The following is a 25253-nucleotide window of genomic DNA, read 5'->3' as shown; positions in this document are numbered from 1 at the left end:
CCGCAGCAGCGAAGTGAGGACAAAGAAGACAAAGAAAAGACAGAGTTAGTGCAAAAAAGAGCAAGAAGTAAAGGAAGTCCAAAGCCATAGGGGAGCAAAAAGGAGGAAGGAATTAAACATGACCTTAAAAGTGTTTGCATCCACTGGTTTGAGTGAGCGAGCGAGCTTGCGTGTGTGGACTGTACAGGGGAAAGGGTTGTCATCCATACTTATACTCAGGCTGTTAAATTTTTCATAATGTGTAGTTCCTTTTCAGTCGATTCACTTGGTACAACACATACAGAGAGGGAAAAGTTGCCTCCAAATGGCATGACAGAGGAATCCTCTTTTCATGACCTAAGACAGTTAACATATGATGGAGCTAAAGCTACATAGCATTGTTTTTATTGGCTGCTGGAAGTAAGCTACACAGCTCACATCGTAGTTAGGCACGCACCTTATACAACTACATGATGTAAAAACAATACTTGTGCTTTTAAAATATAAACCCTAGTCCGACTGAAATCATACTAATTTAAACTCCTTGAGGATGGACTAGCACATCTAGATCAGTGGTACTTTACTGGTGGGCCGGGACCCAAAAGTGGGCCGCAGAGCTGATTTCAGGGTCGCAAAAGTGTGCAGAGGAAAAAAAGTCAAAAAGTCTATGAGGAGCTTTTATTTATTTATTTATTTATTCATTTCTGTAGTTTTTTTTTTTGACAGCAGAAAGGAAACTAAAAAAGAGCTTGACAGATTTTTTTTTCTAAATTATTCAGGAATTTCCACAGGAATTTATTTGAATTCCTTAAAGAATTTTCCATGTAAACTTTTCAGGAAACTCAAGGTAAATTCAGTAAAACGGTTTTGAATTTTCCTTCAATTTGGGGAGTTTTCTTTGGGCATTTTCCCTAAAACTTTTGATAATATTGTATAGGAAGAACAGTAATTATTTAGACTTTTTGAAAAACCTTACAGCTCTCTTTTTCAGGAGGGTTCCAGGACTATTTCAGGAATTTTAATTGAAAACATCAGGGAATCATTGGGAACGTTTCTGGAAACCTTTTTAATTTAATCTGGAATATGTAAAGGAGTCTTGATGTATTATACTTAATCCAGAAACTATGGGGTATGTCCTTCAGTCTTTTGTTTTGTCATGTTCTGTACTGTCTGATAACTGAACGTTGATGATTCATTAAATACATATTATTTGGGAAAAACAGAAATTTGGGTCCTGACTGCTCACTGAGGAGTCCTAGGGCAAGACCAGTTGAGAACTGTTGATCTAGATAATGTGGTTTGGAGTCAATTTACTCTTGTATGCACAGTATACTCCTCTTATGGTGCCAAACTGGTCTATGTGATCTGGGCATGCTCCACAGTTATTGTAACAGGATTTGACCTAGCAAATGTGTAGAATCAAGCTAGAGAAAGTTAAAAAAAAAAATAATTAAATAAAAACAAGATACAAGTATCAACATGGCAAGTTCCCACGCATTTTTGCACAAAGATACACTTGCCCAATTAAGACTGCTAGTTCAAGGTGTGAAATTTAAACTGCTGTGATGTTTCACCTTCAATATGACTGTCACAGAGTTATATAGGGGACAAAGTTATTTTGCCTCTGTGCCAGTATCAGAGGCCGTAACAAAGGTGTTACAGTGACAAGACAGGATTTGCCAAGCCAGCGGGCAGCTCCCGTGTGTGCATTAGAGATGCACCAGTTTTAAAAATTACATTGAAATGCTAAAACAGATGTTTAAAACAAAAATATAGCTGGTGGCTGATACAGATGTTTATTCTTCAGCACTTCTTTTGGTGTAGCACTCCTACAAAGCAAACACTTTCTCTCATCTTTGGCCACAAAACAGATCAGAATTTGTCCAACAGCTCACACCTTCTGACCAATGACTAATTTCTTCTCTAAATTAGCAGTTACGTGTGCTAAACATCAGCATTAAATTGATATGACACAACAGATACATATTTGTACTAATATCTGTTCATACCCATTTGTCATTGGTCGCTTTCTGTCAAGAAGGGCTAATATCAGTAACCTGACACGCCAGATGGATTTGTTTCACACATCCAAATGGGAAAGCTTCAATAGAAAATGTTTGGGAAAAGGCAGAGGCTTTGAAAAAAACCCGGAGTGTGATTGGATAAACGTTCTGTCTGTCACATCTCTACGGGCCAATCAGAGCAACAAAACACATGACATAGTCGTTATCGGGCTGCACATGCGCAGCTACCGAGGAATAACACGAAACATGGCAACAAAAGACATGTAAGTACAGGACTTTTGTGGTTTATGAAAAGAAAACAGCTCACTGCCGTTCTTTGTTCTTCTTTTAATGAAGAAATGTCATCAAGTTCTGTTAAAACTGACGCTTTAGCAGCATCCATGCTAATGTCTTCTGCCAATCACACCAGCCTCTTGCTGCTGCCTGTTTACGTCACGACTCCGCCACACCTGAAAGTACTGCCCCTCGTCGCTGATCGGTCCTGTCACTTTCTAACTGGGCCCAGACGGTTCAGATGGGAGCTTTGCAAAATGGATTCGCCAGTGACAAACAAGGAAAGGGCATATCCATCTGTTTACAAGGTTATAATATCGGCTTATACAGATGGTAAACCAATGCATCCTTAGTGTGCTTATCTATGTGCATGTAAACTCCCATAGTGCATTGCATCATGCTCTTTTGAGCTTATGTTACATCATAACCTGCTGTGAAATTATACTAATATTGCACCGTTGCAGAACTAGTATATATGCATGAGTGTATTTGTATGAAAGTACAAAGGTTTAATGATGGCGGGGCTTTATTACAGTCAATGTTTTCAACGTTAAACATACAGTCAACTTGCCAAATTTTTTTGCATCATTGATTCTCAACTAGTGGGTCAGAACCCGTAAGTGGGTCTTGAAGCCATTTTCAGTGGGTCATGAAAATGTGCCTTTAAAAAATTTTGACTGAAAAACTATATAATTTGCATTTACTTCAAAGGATTTGTCTCAGCCCCTGTGTTTTATTGCATATTTTGTTCCATATCTAATCCATAATGCATAATTTTTCATTGTAAACAGTGAGATATGACTGCAAAATGTAGGAACTTTGGGTCATGATTTGCCTTTCTGGATATGGTGGTAGATCCTGATGCCAGCCCAATTAAGAACCACTGGTTAGATTCTTGGTTTCCAACTGGCTGATCACAAAGCCATTTTCAGTGGGTAGAGGATGTGTGCCAGGAATATAATATGATGCAAATAGTCTGTAATGTGCTTTTATTTTGAAGGACATGTCTCCATCTCTTTGGTCTATCACATCTTTTGTTCCATTTCTACTGTAGCAGAGTAGGACATGGTGCACCAGGACAGACAGGAGCCAAACTAAATGGTCTGATAAAGTTTTTATTACAGCTTCACTCACTGTAACTGTGCATGTAAATATACTGACTGCTAATGCTCAAGTGATTGTTGCTGCCTGTGGAGTGTTAACACTGAGCTTCAATTCTCTGGCTTCTGGTCTGTTGGGCGATAAAATGTCCTGCACTGTATGTGATGTATCAAATGAATCGACTGAGAGGAAAAAATGTTATGACTATGGCTTCTGATCCCTGAATGAGAACATGTGGCCCTAACTGACAGCTGGGCTTGTTGAAGATTGGCTATCCTACTGAAGGATGACTGTGATGATAGAGTATTTATATCCAGGCCTGGAAAAGCATCAGCAGCAAGTTGTAAACATTTAAAATGTCACATACAATACGTGTTGTAAGTTACTCTGCCTTTCAGGGAAAAGAAGTAATATTCACAACATTTAGTTTTGTGGAGCTTGTTTAAAGCTACTGTGAGAAACGTTCACTTTGTGTTGCTTTTGGCACCCCCTGTGGACAAATGGTATGTCTTAGCTCTTTGCAAATAGTGTCCTGTGCATGTGTAGGCAGTGTTTGTGATGAAAAATCTAATCTTGCTTCCTTTTAACAGTCAACAGTTTCATTCACAGTAAAATATTCAAACAAAGCTTTTTAACAGCTGCCTCATCAGACACCTACCCGATGGCAGCTGTTATAGACATTAAAAAGTAACAATATAATATAAATTCTTCTCAGAAATGGTCTGATTTTCTTTGTAGCTCATAGAGATACTGATATCAATTTCAGTCATAACAAGCTAACTCCTCATAGGAGCTTTAAGATGCTTAAATCAAACATGAAAGGGTTTTAAACCTATGTTCTTCTCATCTCTTCCTTAACAACCACAGCACTAAAATCCTCAAGAAAATTAAGCCTTCATTTTCCCAAAACATGCCGGTAAAAGTGCACTGCAGAATCCTTTCCATTTAGAGTCCTTGTTATCTTGCACCATGACTTCTAAATGAACTGAGACACTGCACCAATGACAGAGGTGAGATAGTTTAATAGGCGTCACAACTAAATTAATTCTAGTCCATTAGAATAACCATATGGCGGAGCCTGACATGGCTTCCTCACACATTTGTGCCCCCCTCACCTTGATCCAGAACCAGATGAAGCAAAGACAATCTAATTTATGAGGTGTCTGCCTGCAAACAAAGCTCCAGCATCTTAAGGAACTTGGGATATTTATAAGTAAAGCCGTGGCAATGAGTCTTTAGTAAAAACAATAAGGAATTATGTTTTTATTACAGAGGTCTTAAATAATGATCTAAAAATGCACCAATTTAAAGCCTGATCACTGCATTTAGAATAGTCATTGTATGTTTTTTTTTCCTATTCACCAAATACATAATTTGTCTGAACAATACTGATTCCATGGATCTTTTGAGCCTGGATCTTTTGATTGTAAACATGTTCATGTTTACAGTATTAATGGCTGACAGTACAGCACAAAGACAATCTTTTAATGGGTTTTATTGATTTTATCTTGTATAAAATTTGGGCATTCATATAGTTTCCTGGTCTTAGCTTGAAAAAGTCACATTTGTAAATGTGTACTCTAGTGTACAAGTCTGAAAGCACAGTATAATCCATGCCTGCTGATTTGTAATCAGAGTGTTAAACAAGGTAGAGATGATAATCTAAGCCTAGGAGGCTCAATTAACTGGAAGCTCTTTCAACTATATTGTGACATGGAACTGGCAACTTCCATAGCAATCACATAGACCAAGTAATTCAAATTTATCTGGTTTTACTTGCTATAAAACTATTTTGTGTTTCAAAATGGGTCTTTCACAGCCTTACAGTACAAAACACAACCTAGTTTTAAATCAACCCAAAAATCCCAATGACAAGAAAATTACTTGACAGATGTGGATGTTGTAGAAATGTTCCTTTTCTTGATCCCTAAAGAAAGAAGCCGTGTCTGCATCTTTCTCTCCTCCATTTTCTGTCAACCAAAACACAGCTTCAGCAGATGGATGTTGAACAGGAGTCTGGTTCTGCTCAAGTGTTTCCTTGTCACTATAACTTTGCTAACTGTTGCTTAGTGTTGTACAATTAATCGTAATTTAGATTAAACTGCAATATGGCTTACAGCAATTTTGAAATCACAAAAGGTGTAATACTTCTTTAATCTGAAATGTGTGTCAAAATAGCAGTTTAATACTTTTTTTGCAATCAAGTTTTTAAAACCTAACATTACCTTCAATGCAAATATGCAATATGAGTCAAATTAACTGCAATTAGATAAATTCAAAATCATTTAGCTAGTGATGCACCAGTGCATCGGTGGAACATCAGTTGCAGCTTTACATTCAACTGATAGGTATGCCAGCCAACGCTGCTTCTCTCTCCTGGATGAGAAAAACATACTGAGCTGCAACAAGTCAGAGAGGCTAATCTTTGTAGAAAAAACATGCATCTAACAAGAGGTAGACTCAGAGGTAGGACTTGGCACTATATCTGCATTTTTCCAAGTGTTAAGCTATAAGGTAGGGCTGGGTAATATATCAGTTTATTATATCATTACATTTTTAAATGAGACAAAGGATTAAACTTGAATACAGTTCATGTTGAGGTTGATTACGTAAATATAAAGAAAGAAGTGATCTATTTCAGGCTAAAGAGACTATGCTGAGGTTATTATTATTATTTAATTATCTTTCATTGTGAAAAAAGTTTAAAAGAAAATCTTCTGTGGATTTCTAGGGTTAGATTGTCCCCTCTAAAGTGAAAAAGGCTAGAATAATACTTGTGCCAACAAAAAGAGGTTAATTCTGGTCCCTGGCCTGGAAAAGTAAGTTAACAATCACAACAACTGAACATGTAACAACAGTTAATAAAAAAAGATCAATATTGGCATCAGGCCTGATTTTCACATTTGGTGCATCACAACATTTAGCCCTATTTGGTCCTAACTTTCCCATACATGTTTAATCCACAGCTTTTTGGCAGAACTTTGTTATGTTGTCATGATTGCTCACAAAGCTGTAAGCTTAACAAATCAATTTACTACAGTGACTTAAGTAGACAAATAAAAATATACAATTCATATTGATGCATGCATCACCTAATTTCATCCTAACATGTAGACCTAGTCTACAGAAAGAAGAGTTTGTTTTATCCATCTCATATTGTGTTTGTTACAAAACTAATGATGTATCACTTGTGTTTGTAAGTAATAAATCATTTGAGGAAGATGAGAAACTTAAAAACAATCACACTTTGCTATCACAATATTGGAATAAAACAACTAATAATATTATTTTCAAAATCGTGCAGCCCTATTGTGCACATGTTAGATTAATGTTGTGTCTTAAGCCTTAATATAAAATTTGTTATGAACCGGCACCATAAAAAAGACTGGTTGATCAATCAGTTCATTCATGTATTCATTCATTCACTGATAACTGCGCCTGAATTGCAAATCAGCAAAAATAAATTATGAATCTGTAGGTATGGATTTTTAAAATGAGTTTACTTTACCTGCTTGCTATCGTTCCCACAATGTACCTTGTTAAATGCCTAATACATTATAACAAGGACTTCCCATGCAACTTCCATTTGAAAGCAGCAACTTTGCAGGGGGAAATGTCCTAGTTTTTAAAAATCATGCATCAATACCCTCTGTTTTACAACTATGCAATGGAGATATTGCTTCTGTAGTGGCCTGGAAGTGTATAAAAACAATACATCTGCACTAGGCTAATAGCAAGCTGGCTGAGTTTATATTATGGATTAAAAAGACACATGTCTACTCAAAACTGTATGACACAATTTCAAAACATCAAGATGATAGCTTTATTTTCAGCAACATTATAAAGATTTTTTTCTTCCGACAGCTATGGATTCATTCTGCTTAATATGTTGTGATATTCTTATTTTAGCTGAGAATGAGTGCCTTTAATCAGCTTTTACATTATCATAATCTCAAAAGGCCTCAATTTGCATGCATTTTTGTCTGATGTGTTTGTACTGCAGTGCCTTTAAGTTTGATGCAGCAGTCCTCTATGTATTGAGAAAACACACACAGTATCCCTGCAGACTTACAGTGTTGGTGGTATGATAAAAGCGTGTGTAGACCAAAAGTGGCAGTGGGGAGGTGGATTAGGGGTTCAGAAAGCTCGGACCCGTGTTTCAGACTGGGTGCTCATGCTTTGAGTTGCTCAGGTGAGATCACACCACACAAAGGAGGCAAGTGAGGGGAGGAGATGAGGGTAGGAATAAAGAAAAGGTCTGATTCCTACACGCAGGACAAACTTTGTTAAACGTTAGAGCTGCTGTTTAATTATTTTATTTTAAAAAAACAGATCTGAGACCAGCTAATGAAGCCCTGCAGATCCCCCTCTCCTCCAACGAGTCCAAGTTATCAACCAATACCTCACTGGGCATGCTCACAACAAAACCGCAGCTACAACGTCAGCAAACACCTTAAACGTTTCGAAGCAAAAACTCCACCAACAATATAAACCTTCTTCAATGTTCTTATCTGCAAATGGGGGCGTTGACCCTCATCATGCACTCTCCTCCCACTATTTTGCCTCAAATAGAGATGGAATAAGCATAGCCACACATAATGCTGTTACCATAGAAACAGACCTGGAACAAAGTTGCTTTTTCTCTCGAAAATTACTCATCTTAATAATTTTATCCTGGGTGTGATTTCTTCCAAATGAATCCAATTTTTAGGGAATTTATCCACCAAAAGAGGAAAAATTTAGTAACTTTTCACTCAAAGATTGAGACCAAACTCTTTTTTGTGGAGATCGGATAAACTCTTCTCAGGTGACGCCCATTCCCCTGCAGTGTTACCTTGGCAACAAATACTTGCTGAGTGTCTGCGTGTGTTTTTTATGTGTATGTGTGTGAGAGAGAGCGAGAGAGAGTGGAGCAAAGGGGAGGCTGGACCGCTCTGTGGGCACTGGGGTTAAAGCTGTGGGCGGGGCCAGGGAGCGGTGGAGGTTGCAGGGGGGTAAGAGGAGGAGAGAGGCGGGGCAGTGAGAGACGGGGGTAGATCACAAGGTGGATGGCGACACTTTTTTCTGGGAGGGGGGTTACCTGTAGTGGGGGTGCTGGAAGTGACAGTGTGGAACCTCTGAAAGAACAGTGAAATGGATTGAGACCGTCATCCAGAGCGGGAGCCAATCTTCTTCTTCTTCTTTTCTTTCTCTCTCCTTTCTGTCACTGGGTAACTACACTATCTGCCTCTCTACTTTCCTGCTGTCTAAATTTAGCCCTAGCTCAGCTCCCCTTCACACTTTTCAGCATCTTTAGCAACCCCTAACACTCTGGTTTCACAATGTTTCTATCGTCACTTCAATCTATTTCTCCCTCAAACTTTTTTTTCTCCCCCTTCCATTAATAAACACTCCCTATAATTGTCTACATCTTCCTCTCTGTCTCTTCTTTATTCCTTATAATGCTCTTGTCACCCCCTGAGAAGGTTTATCTAAGCCGTTTTCTTACCCATCTCCTCCAGCTCTGAAGTCATGGATTTGGATCGGAGAGCGATAGCCGGCGTGCTCAGCCTCTTACTCTGCTGGGGGACTGAAGAGGGGGAGAGAGAGGCAGGAGTGGTAAATGAGACTGTTCAACAACAGTTACAAGCAGCAGGAGCACCCCAAAGTGCTGGAATAGACTCTTACTTTTCTTCCTCGTACCCTCCTCCATGTCAGGGTTGCGGGTCACCATGACAACCTTGACCATGAGGCTGTTGCCACCTTGTCGGATCATGTTGACAACCTGTCGATGACCGACCTTCACCACATTCTGACCATTGACCTGAGGCAGACACACAAACAAAGATTTTAATCACAGTTCATTGTTGATGTTTGGACAAACTATCAGTGTGTTTATATGTTGGCCCATAGTTCATGTACCTAAGCTGTAACACAACAACCTGCTGGGTCTTCAGTATAGACTGACTGTAGTAATGTTTAATGGGTTTTCTCTCTTCACTCTACTGTCTGGAGGTAAACCAGCAATGGATTGCATCTAGTAGGAGCAGTGTACTTTGAAAGTTCTTTACCTTGAAAACGGAGATGCAGTTGCGTGTATGCTGTGTCAGGTTAACGACTGTAGCTACACCATATGGACAAAAGCATTTAGCCACACCTGTTTATCACTTCAATCAGACCTGTTTCCACAGGTGTATAAAATCAAACACCTAGCCATTCAGTTTCTATCTGTAAACATTTGTGTTACAAAATGGTCTGTTCTGAAGAGATCAGTGACTTCAAGTGTGGTATTGTGGATGCCACCTTTGCAATAAGATGGACTGTGATGTTTAATCCCAGCGGGATATTCTACAGTCAACTGTAATATGATGTAATATGTGATATTACTAGAAATTACTAGGTTCAGGAATAACAGCAACAAAGCTCTGCTGACTCTATTGCTGAGAGAGTTCTGAGCTTCTACTGGTATTCATGTAAGCACAAAAACTGTGTGGCAGGAGCTTCATGGAATGGGTTTCCATGGCTGAACACCTGCATGCAAGCCTTACATCAATGCCAAGCATTGGATGGAGGAGTGTAAAGCACAGGAGTGATGAATCACACTTTTCTGTTTGGCAGTCAGACAGGTGAGTCTGGGTTTGGCTGATACTGGGAGAACGTTGTCTGCCTGACTGCACTATGCCAGCTGTGAAGTTTGGTGGAGGAGGGATAATGGTTTACAGCTGTAAATAATGTAATGCTTCAGCATACCAAGACATTTTGGTCAATGCTATGATTCAAACTTTTTGGCAAGAGTTTAGAAAAGGACCCTTTTCTATCCCTTTTGTCCTAGTACAAAAAGCAAGGACTATAAAAACATGGTTTGATGAGTTTGGTGTGGAAAAACTCGACTGGCCCACACAAAGCTCTGACCTCAGCCCCATTTAGCACCTTTGGGAAGGTTGCAAGCCAGGCCATCTTGTCCAACATCAGTGCCTGGCTTCATAAATGCGCTGCAGAATGAATGGGCACTAATTCCCACAGAAACACTCCAAAAATTTTGTGGAAAGCCTTTCAAGAAGAGTGGTGGCTGTTATACCTGCAAAAAGGAGGACCAACTCCATAATGAAGAACATATATTTACAGTCGATGTTGTTGCAATGAGCAGGCAGCCGAATACTTTTGTCCATATAGTGTATGTCTAACCATAATTAGCACAACACTATTAGCATAATAACAGTCATGGCAGATTTGAACATTTCTGCTGATATTTAAGACTGCTATATAGCCTTTAAATTTCAGCTGTATGTGCGAATACGTTGACAAACTGACCTTCATCAGCTGAAGTCTTCCTCTTTGTTCATCTTCAATCATAAAAGTTTAGTGTGTTTGATGAACTGAAGTTTTAAGTCTCAACTACATCTTTGAATCAGTATTATAGAGCTCAACATTGTGGTACCATAAGTAAAATTCCCATTCATTTTTCCAAGAGCAGATTTGATTATAATAATAATAATAATATTAATAATAATACATTTTATTTATAAAGAACTTTCAATCAAAGTGCTGTACATAGAGATTAAAAGAAAACAAGTAACACTTGACAAACGATGAAATGATGATATAAGCTCCAGTAAAGGACAAAAGTTTGTAAGATGTCAACCAGTTTTAAGAAAAACATAGTTGGTTGGCAATAAAAGCCAAAATTACTACAATATCCATGATCCTAGAGTGTCACAGCGATGCCTCTGATTGGCAGCGCCTCTAGTGTCCATGGAAAAGTCTACCACACCCACCAACAGTGTTAATACTGACAACACATCAGTGTGAAGCAGTATATACTCAAACTATGTCCTATTCCAACATTATCTTTGAAAATGTAAACACAACAGTAGAGATAAGGGTAGAAAATAGTACATATTTGGTTTCAAAGTTTTAAAAACTTTCCTTAACATCATAAAACGAAAGTCACCAGAGTTTCTCTAAAATAATCCAGATGACATCATGTACACATTATTTCCTGAAAATACTGTTTAAAGGTGACCATGAAATTACTTAGTTCTAAGTCTGTTCTAATATTTCAAGAATAGTTCTTTATAGTCATCTCCTCATTTAAGCTTTTGCTTTTCTGATGAATTCAAACTTGCTTTTTGACTCTGTGCATGTTGGTTACAAAAATTTACTTAAAAGTCCAAGCACAGTTTCAATTATGATTAAACAGGAGGGAACATGACCAAAAATATACTTGTAAAAAGAGATCCCTCACCACAGATATAACTAACTTTAATCAGTTTAATATGGGTCTGATCTTCAAATAACTATTGCCTTCAAAAAAAACATAAATCCCCAAACAAAACTAGGCTCGGGCAAACAGGGCTTTAAGTTAAATTTTACAAAAACAAAAACACTGTTGAAAGTGAAAACAGACAGATGTAAAAGTGAAGTGATAGCAAGATTTTTCCAGTTCTTGGACATTAATATGAGCCAACTTATATTTATAAAAACAAATAAAGTGGATGTCAGATTAATTATTTACTGTATATGTTTACTGTTTGACAGGCTAGTAGAGTGAGTATCTTGTAAACCAACACACAGCTAAATTTCGATGGAACCCAAACACAGAATAAAATAATCCTGTTTAGTTCAGACTGAATTGAAAGATGAATTTTGAAGTCCTTTATAATGAAAACATTTCAGTCCAAAGAGTCAAACCTTTACAGAAAGTCTGTCAGAGTTGTCACATTCAGCCAATAATGCAGAAGAGACTCTTTTAATAAGTGTGGTACCTCTATGAGGAAATCGCCCATCCTGAGACCGGCTCTCCAGGCGACGCCTCCCTCGTCCACTGACTCCAGGTACTGCAGGGCAGGGAAGGCCGGGGTGGGAGTGAACTCCTCGATTGGAGTCTGAGCTGGAGACACCATGAAAACACAAGAATGCATTAGCACAGCATCTTTTTTTGAAATATTGTGTATTTTTTAGTGAAACCACACTTCAATCAATCACTGCAAGGCAGACTGTTTGGTACCTTTGGCCCCTCTCAGCACAAAGCCGAAACCCTCGCTGTCTTTTTTCTGCAGGAGCACCGTCTTCTCCTTGATTATGTAGTCACTAACAGAGAAGAGACAGAGAGGGATGAAGAAAAAAGAGAGTTACAAATGACACAAGAAAGGCATTCGACAAGAAGGAGGTAGAGGGAGTAAGGTCAAGTCCTCAGAAACATGAAAAACTTAACATGTCCCCAACTGACGATCACTGACAGAGCCAGGCAAGACCTAACTTCAACATTTGACTGGATTTAGTGGAGGAGGCTTTTTCAATAAATCTATGGGTTTATTATTCATAATTAGACATGCTAAGCCTTCATAACATTCATGTGTCCTTTTTTGTTGTATTTCTTCAGTTTTTGTTTGTTTATATAAATTCTTTTTATGAACTTGTGTCCTTATTTTATTTTTTTGTTTGTTTGCCATCTTTTCTTAACCCCTTGAAGCCTGTTGTATCATATTGGATACATACTTTCATGATTCCTCTATCTAATCAATATGATCATAAATTACAAAAAAAACTTCTGACTACAATCTGAAAAATGCTAAAAATGCCCTCAAGTGGATTATCAGTTACCAAAAACACCTAATGAGATACAAAAAAAATATGAGTTAAATTTTATGGAAATTTGGATTCTTTGGATTTCAGTGGAAAGGGAAATAAACATTTCAGTTCTAAAAAATTAGAATTTTCTGGCTATAATTTGTGTTTTCAGGCTTTAATGGGTTAATATTCTACTTTGCCTCAACCTCAATGACCACCAATCACGTCTTCTACCACATTCCTTCAATACACTTGAAACAGTGTTTTCCATCGCTGTATGTTTTTGTCAGCGAGCCCGGTGCTACTTTCTTCCAGCACATCAGTGAAGAAGAGATGCTATATACAGTCTGATGGTGCTGCTTGTTGCCTGAGCAACAGCTAAAACTGGACATAGGTTTAACCAGAGCCAAGCAATGTATTGGTACAATAGTAACAGACACTGCATGTTCACAGTTGGAGCTAATATAGGGGTGTATTGTTTGTATTCCGTCCTACAGCACAGTCGAAGAGCACAGAAGAGAGATGCAGCTTAATTTATTTCATTGTTTACTATACTTAACAACTGTTTTAAAGTTATTGTACAATTTTATAAGCATGGTCAGTACAGATACAAGTTACAACATGTAATGTTCAAATAGCAGTGACTTGTAGCTATAGCTTTTGTCACATTTTATATATCAGCATTTCTTTACATAGATAGACTAAACCTTTAAAAATCATCATTCCAGGAAGTGTTCAAGGCCCAAAATAATCCACTTCTTTGAAAAAAGGCAAACACAAATTCAAATCTGTATACGACATTGATACATAATGTTAAACTCCAAAGCTGTTGAATATGTGCATTTATGCTTCTCTTATAATTATCTCATCTTCAAAGCCACAAACACCTTAATTCTAAGAGCTGCAAGTAGAGTCGGGAGGCATCTTGGCACAGTAACCATCAGGACAGAGCTGCCGTCAGAGACATGTTTTGTATACTGTAACTGTGGAAATGCTGGATGTTATATCTGACACTTTTACACAAGGAAGTAGTGGTGTAAAGATTATCCAGTATGGATCGATTAACCACTCCTAACGTCAACGTCCCGAGTGCATCGGTCTGTGGAGCCCTGGATCAGTAAAAATGTGGCACGAACCAGTCTTCGGACAGGTTTTAACATTAGAGATTGGTTCATTGAGGCTCTGCTGCTTTTCATAGTCTGTTTCGCCATGGTCTGACTCAGCGTCTGTAATCTTGCACAATCTGCGGTGACCTTTTACCTTAAACAAGAGTTCTGTTCGTTGTGGGTGCTTGCTAGGTAGCTGGATGTGTTTTGCTGAGCGTCGCCTAAGTGTCTTTCAGGAATAGCTCTGCACTCCAGGAAAAAGTCATGTGGACTTTATATGAAGGAAGGATAACTTTCGAAGATGGCAGAGCTAAAGTTTAGCTAAGATGCCAATGCTAAATGCAGCACAAGCAGACCCGAACATAAAGACTTTTCTGAGTTAAAACTCAAGAAGAAGTCTTCAGTTATCACCAGAACAAAAGCCCCTTTATTCATGGCTTTACAACCATAACATGTTGTTGGGAGTGATTGATTTGGTGATATAATCAATACATCTGAGCCCACGGATATGATCAAATCGGACCGAACCGAATCGAATTGGATGTGATCGTTCTGTATTTTAATGAATCGTCAGTGAATCGAATCGTAGTCTGTGAATCGAGATTTGAATTGAATCGTCTTGAGAAGGAGAGATTCACACCCCTACAAGGAAATGTTTCTATTTCTTTTAATAAGGCTTTGTAAAGCTGGGATCAATAAAGTTGTCTGAATCTGAATCTAAACTGCCACTGGAAGCTGCCATTCTATTGGTGTATCTCCTCCATGTTTTGTGCTGCTAACATGTGACGGGCCATGATTATTCTCTGTCATTGGCTGAATCTTTTGTCTCCCAAAGTTCCCACAAACGTATAACTCCATCCTCCCCAAGCCCCAACATCTCCAAACCACAAACAGAAGACACGCTATTCAGCTCAACCTACCTCTGCTCCTTACTTATTTTTAACTGAGGACCTTATTTGAATAAAAACTGTGCTTTATAAGGTGTATGAATTTAAAACTAAACCACTGTTCTTGTTTCATGGATGAATTTCACATAACGAGGGAGGAAAAACCGTTATAAGTGGCCTTCCTGGTTAATACTGCCAGCGATCTGAGAATGTTCTGCTAGTAGCTCAGAGTGCAAACCAAAGGCCAGTTTTAACAGTTTTTCTCCCCCGTTCACGTGAAATTCATCCATGAAAAGGAAACAGTGTCTTAATGTTTGATAAACAATTTTTATAGAGTGCAGTTTTTGTTGAGCATAGTTCTCAATTCAAAACAAGAAGAAACTATCAGAGGAGGGCAGAGCTGAGCAGCTTGTCTCTAATCTCATCTCATGTCACTTTTTTGATTAGGAGCCCCCTGGTGGCAGAAACCACCTACTCTGTGTTTAAAAAATAGGTTAATGTTTTAAAGTGCTATATCACTTATTTCATGTATATCCTGGGGGACTCAAACTTCTTAGATACGAGTAGGTGAGATTCTTTAAGAAAAAGTTGGGACCACTGATTTATCTATATCATACTAAGATCCTCATGCAATATCATAGCTGTTCCCTAATCCAGGCTCAATTCAGAAGTTGACTGTGTCTTCTCTGATAGACTGCCAGTACTGTGAAACAGCCTGCCAGAAGAAATAAAGCCAGCATAATCGGTTTCATCTTTTAAATCTCTTCTAAAAACACACTTTTTTAAACAGGCTTTTATGTAAATCATCTCTCAGTATCCTTCACTCTGATATTATGTAATGTCTTAGCAAATGCCTGTTCTTATCCCTGATTTCTAAAGTGTTTTTAGTCGACTCGTCTACCTCATATAGCCTGTCAGTCCTTTCAAGTTTTCATGTTCTATGAAAGAACTTTTCAAACTTTTTCATAAAGGTGCTGTTCCAATAAAGTTATCAATACTAGTTTTAGTATTGGATGTAGATCATAAAAGACAGATTTTCTAACTAAATCCATAAAAACAGCATAAATTCACCCCTGTCCATTATGTGATTGAAGGTATAAAAAATATCTTTGTACATTATGTGATTGATGTGTCCTTTGTGTTGTTTAAGGACATGGAACTAGGCTTTATATTAGTATTAATATGTGAGGTAAGACATGTCAAAAACATAGAAGCTCGGCCTCGATGGGACTTCTACATTATGAATGGGAAAGTCCATCCAAAGAGCTGTTAAGTGAGTCAGTGAGTCATAGAGGTTGATATATATACCGTGTCAGCCATAACATACTGTAACCACATGCTGATGATCCCATCGTGCACCAAAATAGTCCCAACCCACTCCATCTGTTCCTCCTCTCTTTCTCTCTTCACCAGCTTCTTTTCTTTGTCTATTCATCCTTATGGCCCCTCCACACCACTCTCCATACTGCCTTTCTTGCCCTGTTCTCCAAACTTCTTCTCAATTTTTTTTCCAAACACATTTTCCCCCTAATGATCTTTTTCATTCAGTCTATTGAGTGCATGATACTCTCGGCAGCTGTGAGAGCCTCTCTGTCTCTGCCAAGGCTCTGTCTCTTTGTTATTCTTGTCCTCTTCTGTCTGTCTCTGCCACCAGGGCCAGACCTCAAAAATTGCTGTGATGGGCTGAGTGAATAAATGAACACAAACTATACAGTAACATCACACAAATCTCAGAGTTAGACTGAACCCTGAAGCTGTTAAGACTGAGATTAAGGTAACATTTATGGTAAACATGCACACATATATCATATTCCAAGTGCAGCTAAAGCAAAAAATCACCACACAGACATCATCAAATCATCAAGCAGTGAGGATTTTTGCACTTGTTTCAAAAGTAGCTTTTATTTCCCAGACTGATTTTAATGGATTACCATAGCAAGTTTCCTAATTTCATGCAACTTTATTTGAGGGACTGGATGATTAAACACTTAGAAACAACACTTTAAGAAGTCTCACATCCATTCTGAAGAGGATAATAATTAGAAGACTGTCATTTAAAGAAACAGCGCCTTAAAGGTGCCTGGTAAAGGGAGTATATGCACATTGTACAGGTGCAGACAACCAAAACAGCAGCTAAATGGCAATCCTGCTCAACCAGTGTCACAAAAAATATTTCAGTTAAAGGGACATTTTGATATTTTCGAAGTTGGCTTGTATGAGGTACTTGGCGATAGTAGTGGCATTAGCCTCCAGTGATTTCAGTGAGTGATGCCCCTTCAAACAGGACACGCTTGTAGATGCTAGGCTATACAGCAAAGCAGGCAGGTATAGTTCCCCAGAGTTATTAAGTGAGTTTATGCAAAAAGGGACCCCAAAAAAGTGCTGGCCCAATTATACTCTATATTGACCATTTTTTTAGCATTTTATTTTTTCACCCAGAAAGCCTCTGCTTTTAGCACTATTTTGCAATTCAAGCTTCAGCTACACCAAATACATGCTCTTCCACCTCAGTGTATCTAAACCTCTATTTGGGTCTGCAGATTTTGCCAGAGGAAACAACATCAAACCAAGCTAAAATAAAACTCAAAAGAGGTATTTCCACTACAGTGACAATAATGTGCCATTTACTGTGGATGCAAAGGGATACTTTTATTAGCTGGCACACACAGAGGAACTTCTACAGATGGAGACTCAGCTAAAAGACATCGGAAGTACAACACTTCTTCAGGACATTTCTGATAGAGGATAGATGCTCATAGACATCTGCAGCCTGCATCACTCCCAATCTAGAGCTCCCTGCCTTACAGCTATTTTCTAAGTGTATTTCCACTGCAAAAAGTTGCATTCTTCCTGTATCAATACGCCAACTTTCCCAACTCTTCCAAGTATAAAAACCTTTTTGTTTTTTACTAAATTTGCTGTGTCAGGTTTTCAGGTTTTCTGTTTTACACGTAAATTGAAAATATGTCCAACAACCAGTGGAAGAGAACTCAATTTCCATTTCAAAACACAATATATACAAAGACAAAGTTTCAGATTATATATTGATTTCCCAAAAACAAACCTTCATCATCATTAATGGTGCATACAGCAATCCACATCTTATCAGTGCCCCACACTGATGGATCTCAGCAAAAGTTCAAACAAGAAGAGAGTCTCTACTCATTTATTCATATCTCTCCTTTCTTCCATTCTTTCTCTCTTCCCACTCTGGTGATCAGCTGATTATGGGCATTCACTCTTAAGTACTCAGCTAATCAGATTCTGCCTCATCATGCACCTGGTATACCTTAAATCTGTCATTCACTCTTTCACAGTCAGCCTGTCATTTCAGTGTGGATGCTGCAACCCTCCAGCCACCTCCATTTGGTTCATCAGCATCTAGTCCAGAGCCTCACAAGTCTTCTGCTCATGTCATCCTGTATACATCAGTCTCCTCCTCCGAGCCACCTCATTGGTTCCTGGTCTAGCTTCTCAGAAGTCTACTCCTCATCTGATCCTGCATCCCTCATCAACACCACCACCATGTGCCCTTCAAGTACATAAAGTCATCATGAGGGAGTCTTATCGCCAAAGACTTTGCACATTTCTTTTTCATTTAAATTTGCTCAACAATAATATTTTTGCCACCATCCTGGAATCGTCCAAGGTTTCAAATGACAGTTGTTGGGAATGGCAAAGTTTTCAATAGTGTATATCATCCAAAAAAGACTGAATTTCAGACAACACATTTTGTTATGTGTAATCTAGTAACCACTATTTTCATTTATCCTGATCTTTTCATCAGCTTCTATCTTTCAGTAAGCATCTACATTTGATCTATTAATGCTATTTTTCTGTGCAACTGTATGAAGGTTATCTTACAGTGACAGGTTCCATGACAACTCACAACAGCAATGAGGATCTGCTTTTGTAATGAGCACTGGGTTCGTTTTGCCATTTTCTAAGCTATAGATTTTATAAATACATAAACACATAGGCTCAATTACATACAAAATTTCCCTTCATCCCACAGAAAATATCTGTTCATCCAGAGCACTTTGTGCATCATCACCAAGATGGCGGGACATCCTTAGACTCATACAAGTGTCATTCATGCAAACAGCATTAGAGATTCAGGATAAAAGAGAAACATGCTCTTTGACTCTTCAGAGATATCAGTGAAGTATAGAGTTGAAATAAATTGAAGGACCACTGCCACAGTTGCACAGCAACTCCAAAACAAAATGACACTGGCAAAGCCAAGTCATCACTTGTGTAAAATAATGATCATGGAAACTGCTCTACAGAGAGGTTTTTGTTCTTGTATATGTTGTTCTTATTAATCCACTCATGTATATGTGATCACACATTGATTGAATCATCCCCTTGAATCCCATCCTATCAGCATCTATAACAGTCAGACCTGGCTGATTTGAAGGATATCATTAACTCAGCATCATTTCCTACATCTAAGTTCAGTGGCTAGATCACCCCCAGTTAGGTCTTCGTTAAGCAGCTGATAAATGTCGCCTACATTTGTTTACATTAAGTGCATCTTAAGAAGTCTAATAGTCTTCAACTCATCTTCAACTAACTGGGACATACCACTATACAGGCCTTATTTTGCTGTGAGCCAGGCCTAAACTTCTACAGCATAGTCATGATTTCAACACAGCATTTGTAATAAATACAATGTGAGCATTTGTAATTAAAACATCCCCATAAATACAAAGCTGTTTTATGAGAACAGGAAATGCTTTCTCATACATGCATACGTTTTAATTATTGGATAAATACCTGGGTATAGTGGGCATGCTTTCTAACTATTCTGAAGCTAAATAAGCTAAAGCTAGCTATCAGCCATCCTTAGATGACTTTACCAATCTAAAGGCAGAAAAACAACAGCTTTCTAGTTTTGGTATGGATCAAAGAAAACATGTTGGTTGTTTAATGATAAAACAAGAGGAACAGCAGTGAGATTTATAAACTTTATAGTTCATTTTATACAAGGTATTACATAATGCCAGAACTTCAATGCCAAAACTATTTACTCAATCGAAACATAAGGCATGCTTATTCATACCGAAGTGCTTCAGAGCAAGGCTTTTGCTACAGCATATCTGAATACATGCAGAATAGATGTACTTCAAATCTAAATTCCTTCATGGACCAGAAAGTAGTTGAGCTGCCCACACAGCATTAGAGCTAACTTTGTCGAAACATATATTTTGTGTGCTTTTCTAAATATTTGATTTATTTTCAGCATCATCCTGTTTTTATTCTGTTTATTTTCTAAAAATATGGAAGAATTGCTTTGCACGTTTATTTCTTAGGACAGGTGTGTCAGAGGGCAAGGTATCCAGCACAGTTTAAAGAAGACTCCTGCTCACTGTCCAACTTGTTAAAAAAAAAAAAGGAGATATTCATTTGCAATGTTGTGGTACTAGACCTGCATGAGGCAAAAATGTGAACCTTTGTCTGAAGGTCTGGTACTGAAATGTTGCCAATAGATATCCCCTTTTTTGCAAGTTGGACAGTATGTCAGAGTCTTCTTTGAACTATTTTCTATTAATATAAAAAAAATCAAAGCAGGCCTTTAAGCCTGAACTGTTGATGCACTTCATACCAGGGGTTCTCAAACTTTTATAGCCCCCAAAATAATGGTGACGGAGACTGGGGACCCCCACTGTCCCTAAAGGTGATTGCTGCATAGTGAAAGTTAGCTGTGCACATTCAAGAATTTTCATGTGCAGACTTTTTCAGCAAAAACCTCACCGAATAATCATGTATTTTAAGTTGAACTTATTTAACGTATTCATTTAAACAATTATGGGTCAAATATACAATTTCAAACCATTTAAAAATACTCAGTTTATTGAAGGCATCTTGTGATCCTCTATCAGCATCTATTGGAAAAAAAGAAAAGTTTAAAGTTTTCAATACAGAAAAATGAATTTTATGTGCTTTACTGGTCCATGACCCTCTTGGGCACCAAAGACCTTAAAGGATGCGAGGCTTTAACTGCTCTGAAGTTGTCAGAATTGTATTTGCACATTTTAGCAACAAAGTCAATAAAACATTTTATCAAAAAGTTTATACCAAGGTCTTTCGGTAGGAACAGCATGTATATGCCAATTTCTTAGGGTTTCACTAACGAACCATTAAAAATTGCTGTTGTTTTTTGGGGAAGAATGCCGAACAGACCTGGTAAACCTAAACTGTAATGCAGGTGAACTGGGAACATTTGGCAGAGGCCCCTGTCTGTGAGGTCTTCAACTCCCACCTCCGGAAGAACTTCATGAGGAGGCTGGAGACCTGGAGTCTGAGAATAAGTACCTTCAAGTCTGAGACCATGGTCCTCTGCCAGAAAATGGTGGATTGCTCCCTCTAGGTGGGGAGTGAGTCTTTGCCCCAAGTAAAGTAGTAGTAGTATCTCAGGGTCTTCTTCACGAGTGAGGGTAGAATGGACCGTGAGATTGACAGGAGGATTGGTGCAGCATCAGCAGTTTTGTAAGTGCTGTGCCGTACTGATGTGTTGAGCTGATCCGAAAGGCAGAGCTTTTCATTTACATGTCAATCTATGTTCCAACCCTCACCTATGGTCACAAATTCTTGGTAATGACCGAAAGAATGAGATCATGGGTTCAGTCGGTGAGATTCCTTACAAGGGTGTCTGGGCTCAGGATTAGAGATAGGGTGAGGAGCCCAGACATCTGGAGAGATCTCACAGTAAAGCCACTGCTCCTTCACAACCAAAGGAGCCAGTTGAGGTGGTTTGGGCATCTGATCAGGATGCCTCCTGGGCACCTGTCTGTGGAGTTCTTTGGGGCATGTCTAACTGGGGGGAGACCCCCGGGCAAACCCAAAACTTGGTGGCAGGATTATATATCCCATCTGGCCAAGGAGCACCCCGAAAGGAGGAGGAACTAGAATATGTTGCTGGGGAGAGGGATGTTTGGGTTGACTTACTTCATCTGCTGCTACCATGATCCAACCGCGGAAGAAGATGGATGGATGGATGGATGGATGGATGGATGGATGGATGATTTTTGATAGAAATGTGTTACTTTTTCTATGTAGGTCTTGGTTCATGTAGATCTGAAATACAGGAAGGGACTCCATGGAACAGGGTTGAGAACAACTGCCTTACTAGACTGAAAGCTATCGAACCATGATTTCAACATACTGAAATATTTGTATGCCAGGACAATCTTTGTGTCTGTAATACTAAAGTCAAAGCTCATGTGAGGAAAACAAATCTACTCCCAGATATAAATAAAGTAACCTGAATCTGTTCGGATGTGCCAATTTTGGCACCCCCTGTGGACAAAGAGGGGCTATTCATCCCCTTGCTGATCTTGCTGTGTACATTTGCGGTCAAAGTATTTTATCCTTCTTTTAATCATTCTCCCTTTAATTTTCATGTCTAATGCTTTTCTCTCAATGAATTTTTGCCATGTGTCATTTTCCCTACCGCAGTGATGACAGGCACACAAAAAAAGCTGTTAGGAAATGATCAGTCTTCTCACTGATGGTCTCTTTTACTTTTGTAAGTCATAGAGAAATAAAGGTGTTAGTTTAAGTCTTTCATAACATGTTAAAACCTCCTCACAGGAGTTTGAGGGCTTACATGGAGTATGATGAAGACATTAGGGAGTCATTTAACTTTTCGAAATCTTAGTAATTCGTTTTTTTGGTGGTTGAAGAGTTGTTTCCTTGTGACAAACTTTCAAACTTTACAAGATGAACACACCACAAGTTCTGCTTTTTTTGCTGCTCCATCATCAAAATCACAAAGCAAAGCAGGTTCAGGACTGCAGAACCACTCACGTTGCTTCTCATTGTTGCCTGCGCAATAGTAGTTAACCAGTGTTGTCATACATAACAAAGCTGGACATCCAGAACAGCGCAGCCTCATACTGCATATGTAAGAAGCCAAACAGGGCTGGCCAAACAGACTTCCATAGAGGTGTCAGAGAGAGGCTGGAACTTGTCATGCATGCTGCATCGTTAAAACTCCCTCCCATGCTCTGTTTCCAATTTGTCGGCAGTCTCTTTCACTCTCTCTCTCTCACACACACACACACACACACATACACACACACTGGTAAACATACAGAATCAAGCTACACATCACGCAGAACACATTCAATCAACCAAACAAGAGAGGAAGAGAAATCACCCTGCTTCAGTTTGTGGTGGACAGCATCAATCACACCATAGGCATGCATGAACTCAAACAAACACGCAATCACTCCGCACATCAGGAGAAGCAGCAAGCGTGTCTTGTGCCGGTGCAGCATTGCTCGAGGACGTTTGTTCAGAGAGCGATTCAAAGCAGAGAGGAAGAGAAACGACACACTCACAAATATGCACACATGTTCACACAGAACAGCTGCACAGCTCACACACCACACTGGGCTGTGCAGCACCACATACACTCACTGAGACACACTGAGCCAAACACATCCGCCTGCAAGCATGCGTTGCAACATCTGTCAATCTATCTCATCGATCCTGCCCGGCCATCCATGATGTCCACATGCATGCATCCCTCCCTCCGCCTCCCCTCCAACATCTCCCCCGGCAACTGAAGGGAGAGAGGCAGAGCAAGAGAGAGAGAGGGAGGGGAGGGTATAAAAAACCATGGCAGGTACCTGTAAATGAACCAGACGCTCCTATTCACAGGGCCGAGCGACGGCCAGGAAGAAGAGAGGGAGAGGGAGAGGGAGAGATCCTCCTCGCCGCATGCCCCCATCGCCATTTCCTCCCCTCCCTCTCCTCCTCCTCCTTCTCCTGCTCCTTCTCCTTCTCGTCTTCCAGCGAGAAAGCAGCGAGCGCAAGCGGTGAGAGAGGAGGAGGAGGAGAGGAGGAGGAAGAGGAGGAGAGAGAGATGGAAGAAGGGAAAGGGAGAGGGCCGAGCTCTCCCAGCCCCTTCATTCTTAAGACGGAGAGAGAGATGGAGAGAGGAGGAGAGAGAGAGATGGAGATGGTTCATTGTGACTGCGACACAAGGAGAGAGAGAGAGGGGCAGAGGGAGGGAGGGGGGAATAAGGTGGCTTTAAAAAAGAAGGGAGAGAAATGAGGTAATTTAGAAAGAGAGAAAGAGAGAGAGAGGGGGTGATTGGGTTTGTGTGCAGGGTTTTTCATGAAGAAACACAGTCAAAACATGCAACACAACACCTCATACTCATACTCAGCATCCTCCTCCTCCTCCTATAGTTTACATATATAGTATTCACTCCTCCTATCTGTCACTGTCATGGCTTCCCATTCATAAAAACAGATGAGTCTTTGCAATGCAGAAACAATTAACTCATAAAGGACTAAAAAAAAGAGATGTTATGGTTAAAATGACAGCCCAGGAATCATCATTATCATGTGATGTAACAGTAAAAACCTGTCAAATATTACTATGTAATATAAAGGGAAAAAGCAAACAGATGCTCTAATTTTCTCAAAAATAAATCTGCAGAAATCTGAATATTCTGCTCCTGTTTTTTGACCCTACATGCCTCTCTTCACATGCACACTCACTCACACTATAGCTGCACATTTGCTGTAAACATAGCATGAATGAAAGGGTAGAATAGGGGAAAGGGTGGAGGGGGAGGGATGAATCCACGCAGACAGGAAGAGAGAGGGAGGACAGAAAAACAGCTGGCGAGTGAGTGGCGGAAGGAGGAAAAAGAAGAGGAGGAGGAGAAGAGGAGAGAGAGGGACAGATCCTCTCAAATAGGCACTCACATCATCTCTTAGTCAGAACCTCCTCTCCACGTATGTCCAAGCTGTCGTCCCCTCCACTCGCCCTCCCACCTTCCCTCCTTTCTTCCCTCTTTCTCCTGCATCCAAGGATGATCACAGCTCTTGTCCCCTTCTCCTCTCACATCCCTGACTTTTTGTTTCCCTCCCTGCATGTTCAGGCTACACCGCTGTGATTCTGTGTACAGTATGTGCATGCATGTGTGATAAGAGAGAGAGAGAGAGGGAAAGGGGGAAAGAGAGGGCAGAAAAGAAAGAGAGAGAGAAGGGGGAGGGCGCAGGAGAGGAAACAGAAGGTCCACATGATTGTGTTTATGTGTTCCTGCATGTCTGCCCTTATGTGATCTATAGTTCTAGATGGATCTGTGCATCTATGTTAGAATGATCACTCTCTGCTGCACTTGTTTGAGTATAAACTGGCGCTCAGCTGAACATGGATGTGATCTGAGATGCCAGAGTGGGGATAGTCCTGACACATTTTCAGCCACAACAATTGGTAGTCAATGATATTTGAAAAAAATGGAAGAATCATTTAAAAATGTATGTTAGATTTCTAAAAGCAGTCCATTTTCACACACTCAGACAAAACA

At 39.4% G+C, this 25253-nt stretch overlaps 1 protein-coding gene across 8 annotated transcripts in view; it reads right to left on the bottom strand.

The window, feature by feature from the left end:
• The window catches only part of shank1 (SH3 and multiple ankyrin repeat domains 1), a 158143-nt gene that overhangs the window by 18686 nt on the left and 114204 nt on the right, over positions 1-25253 (bottom strand). For all 8 annotated transcript variants that reach the window (XR_005991378.1, XM_041778105.1, XM_041778104.1 and 5 more), the window contains 4 exons: positions 12364-12446; positions 12122-12246; positions 9045-9180; positions 8866-8946 (listed from right to left, as the gene is read on the bottom strand). Coding sequence is in view for 7 of the 8 variants with exons in the window: in XM_041778105.1 (XP_041634039.1) it covers positions 8866-8946; positions 9045-9180; positions 12122-12246; positions 12364-12446 (425 nt within the window). In the remaining variant the exon portion in view is untranslated. The remainder of the gene's footprint in view (positions 1-8865; positions 8947-9044; positions 9181-12121; positions 12247-12363; positions 12447-25253) is intronic.

The sequence above is a fragment of the Cheilinus undulatus genome, linkage group 21 (assembly GCF_018320785.1).
Source record: "Cheilinus undulatus linkage group 21, ASM1832078v1, whole genome shotgun sequence".
Classification (NCBI taxonomy): Eukaryota; Metazoa; Chordata; class Actinopteri; order Labriformes; family Labridae; genus Cheilinus; species Cheilinus undulatus.
This window is presented reverse-complemented; position numbering and strand designations above follow the sequence as displayed.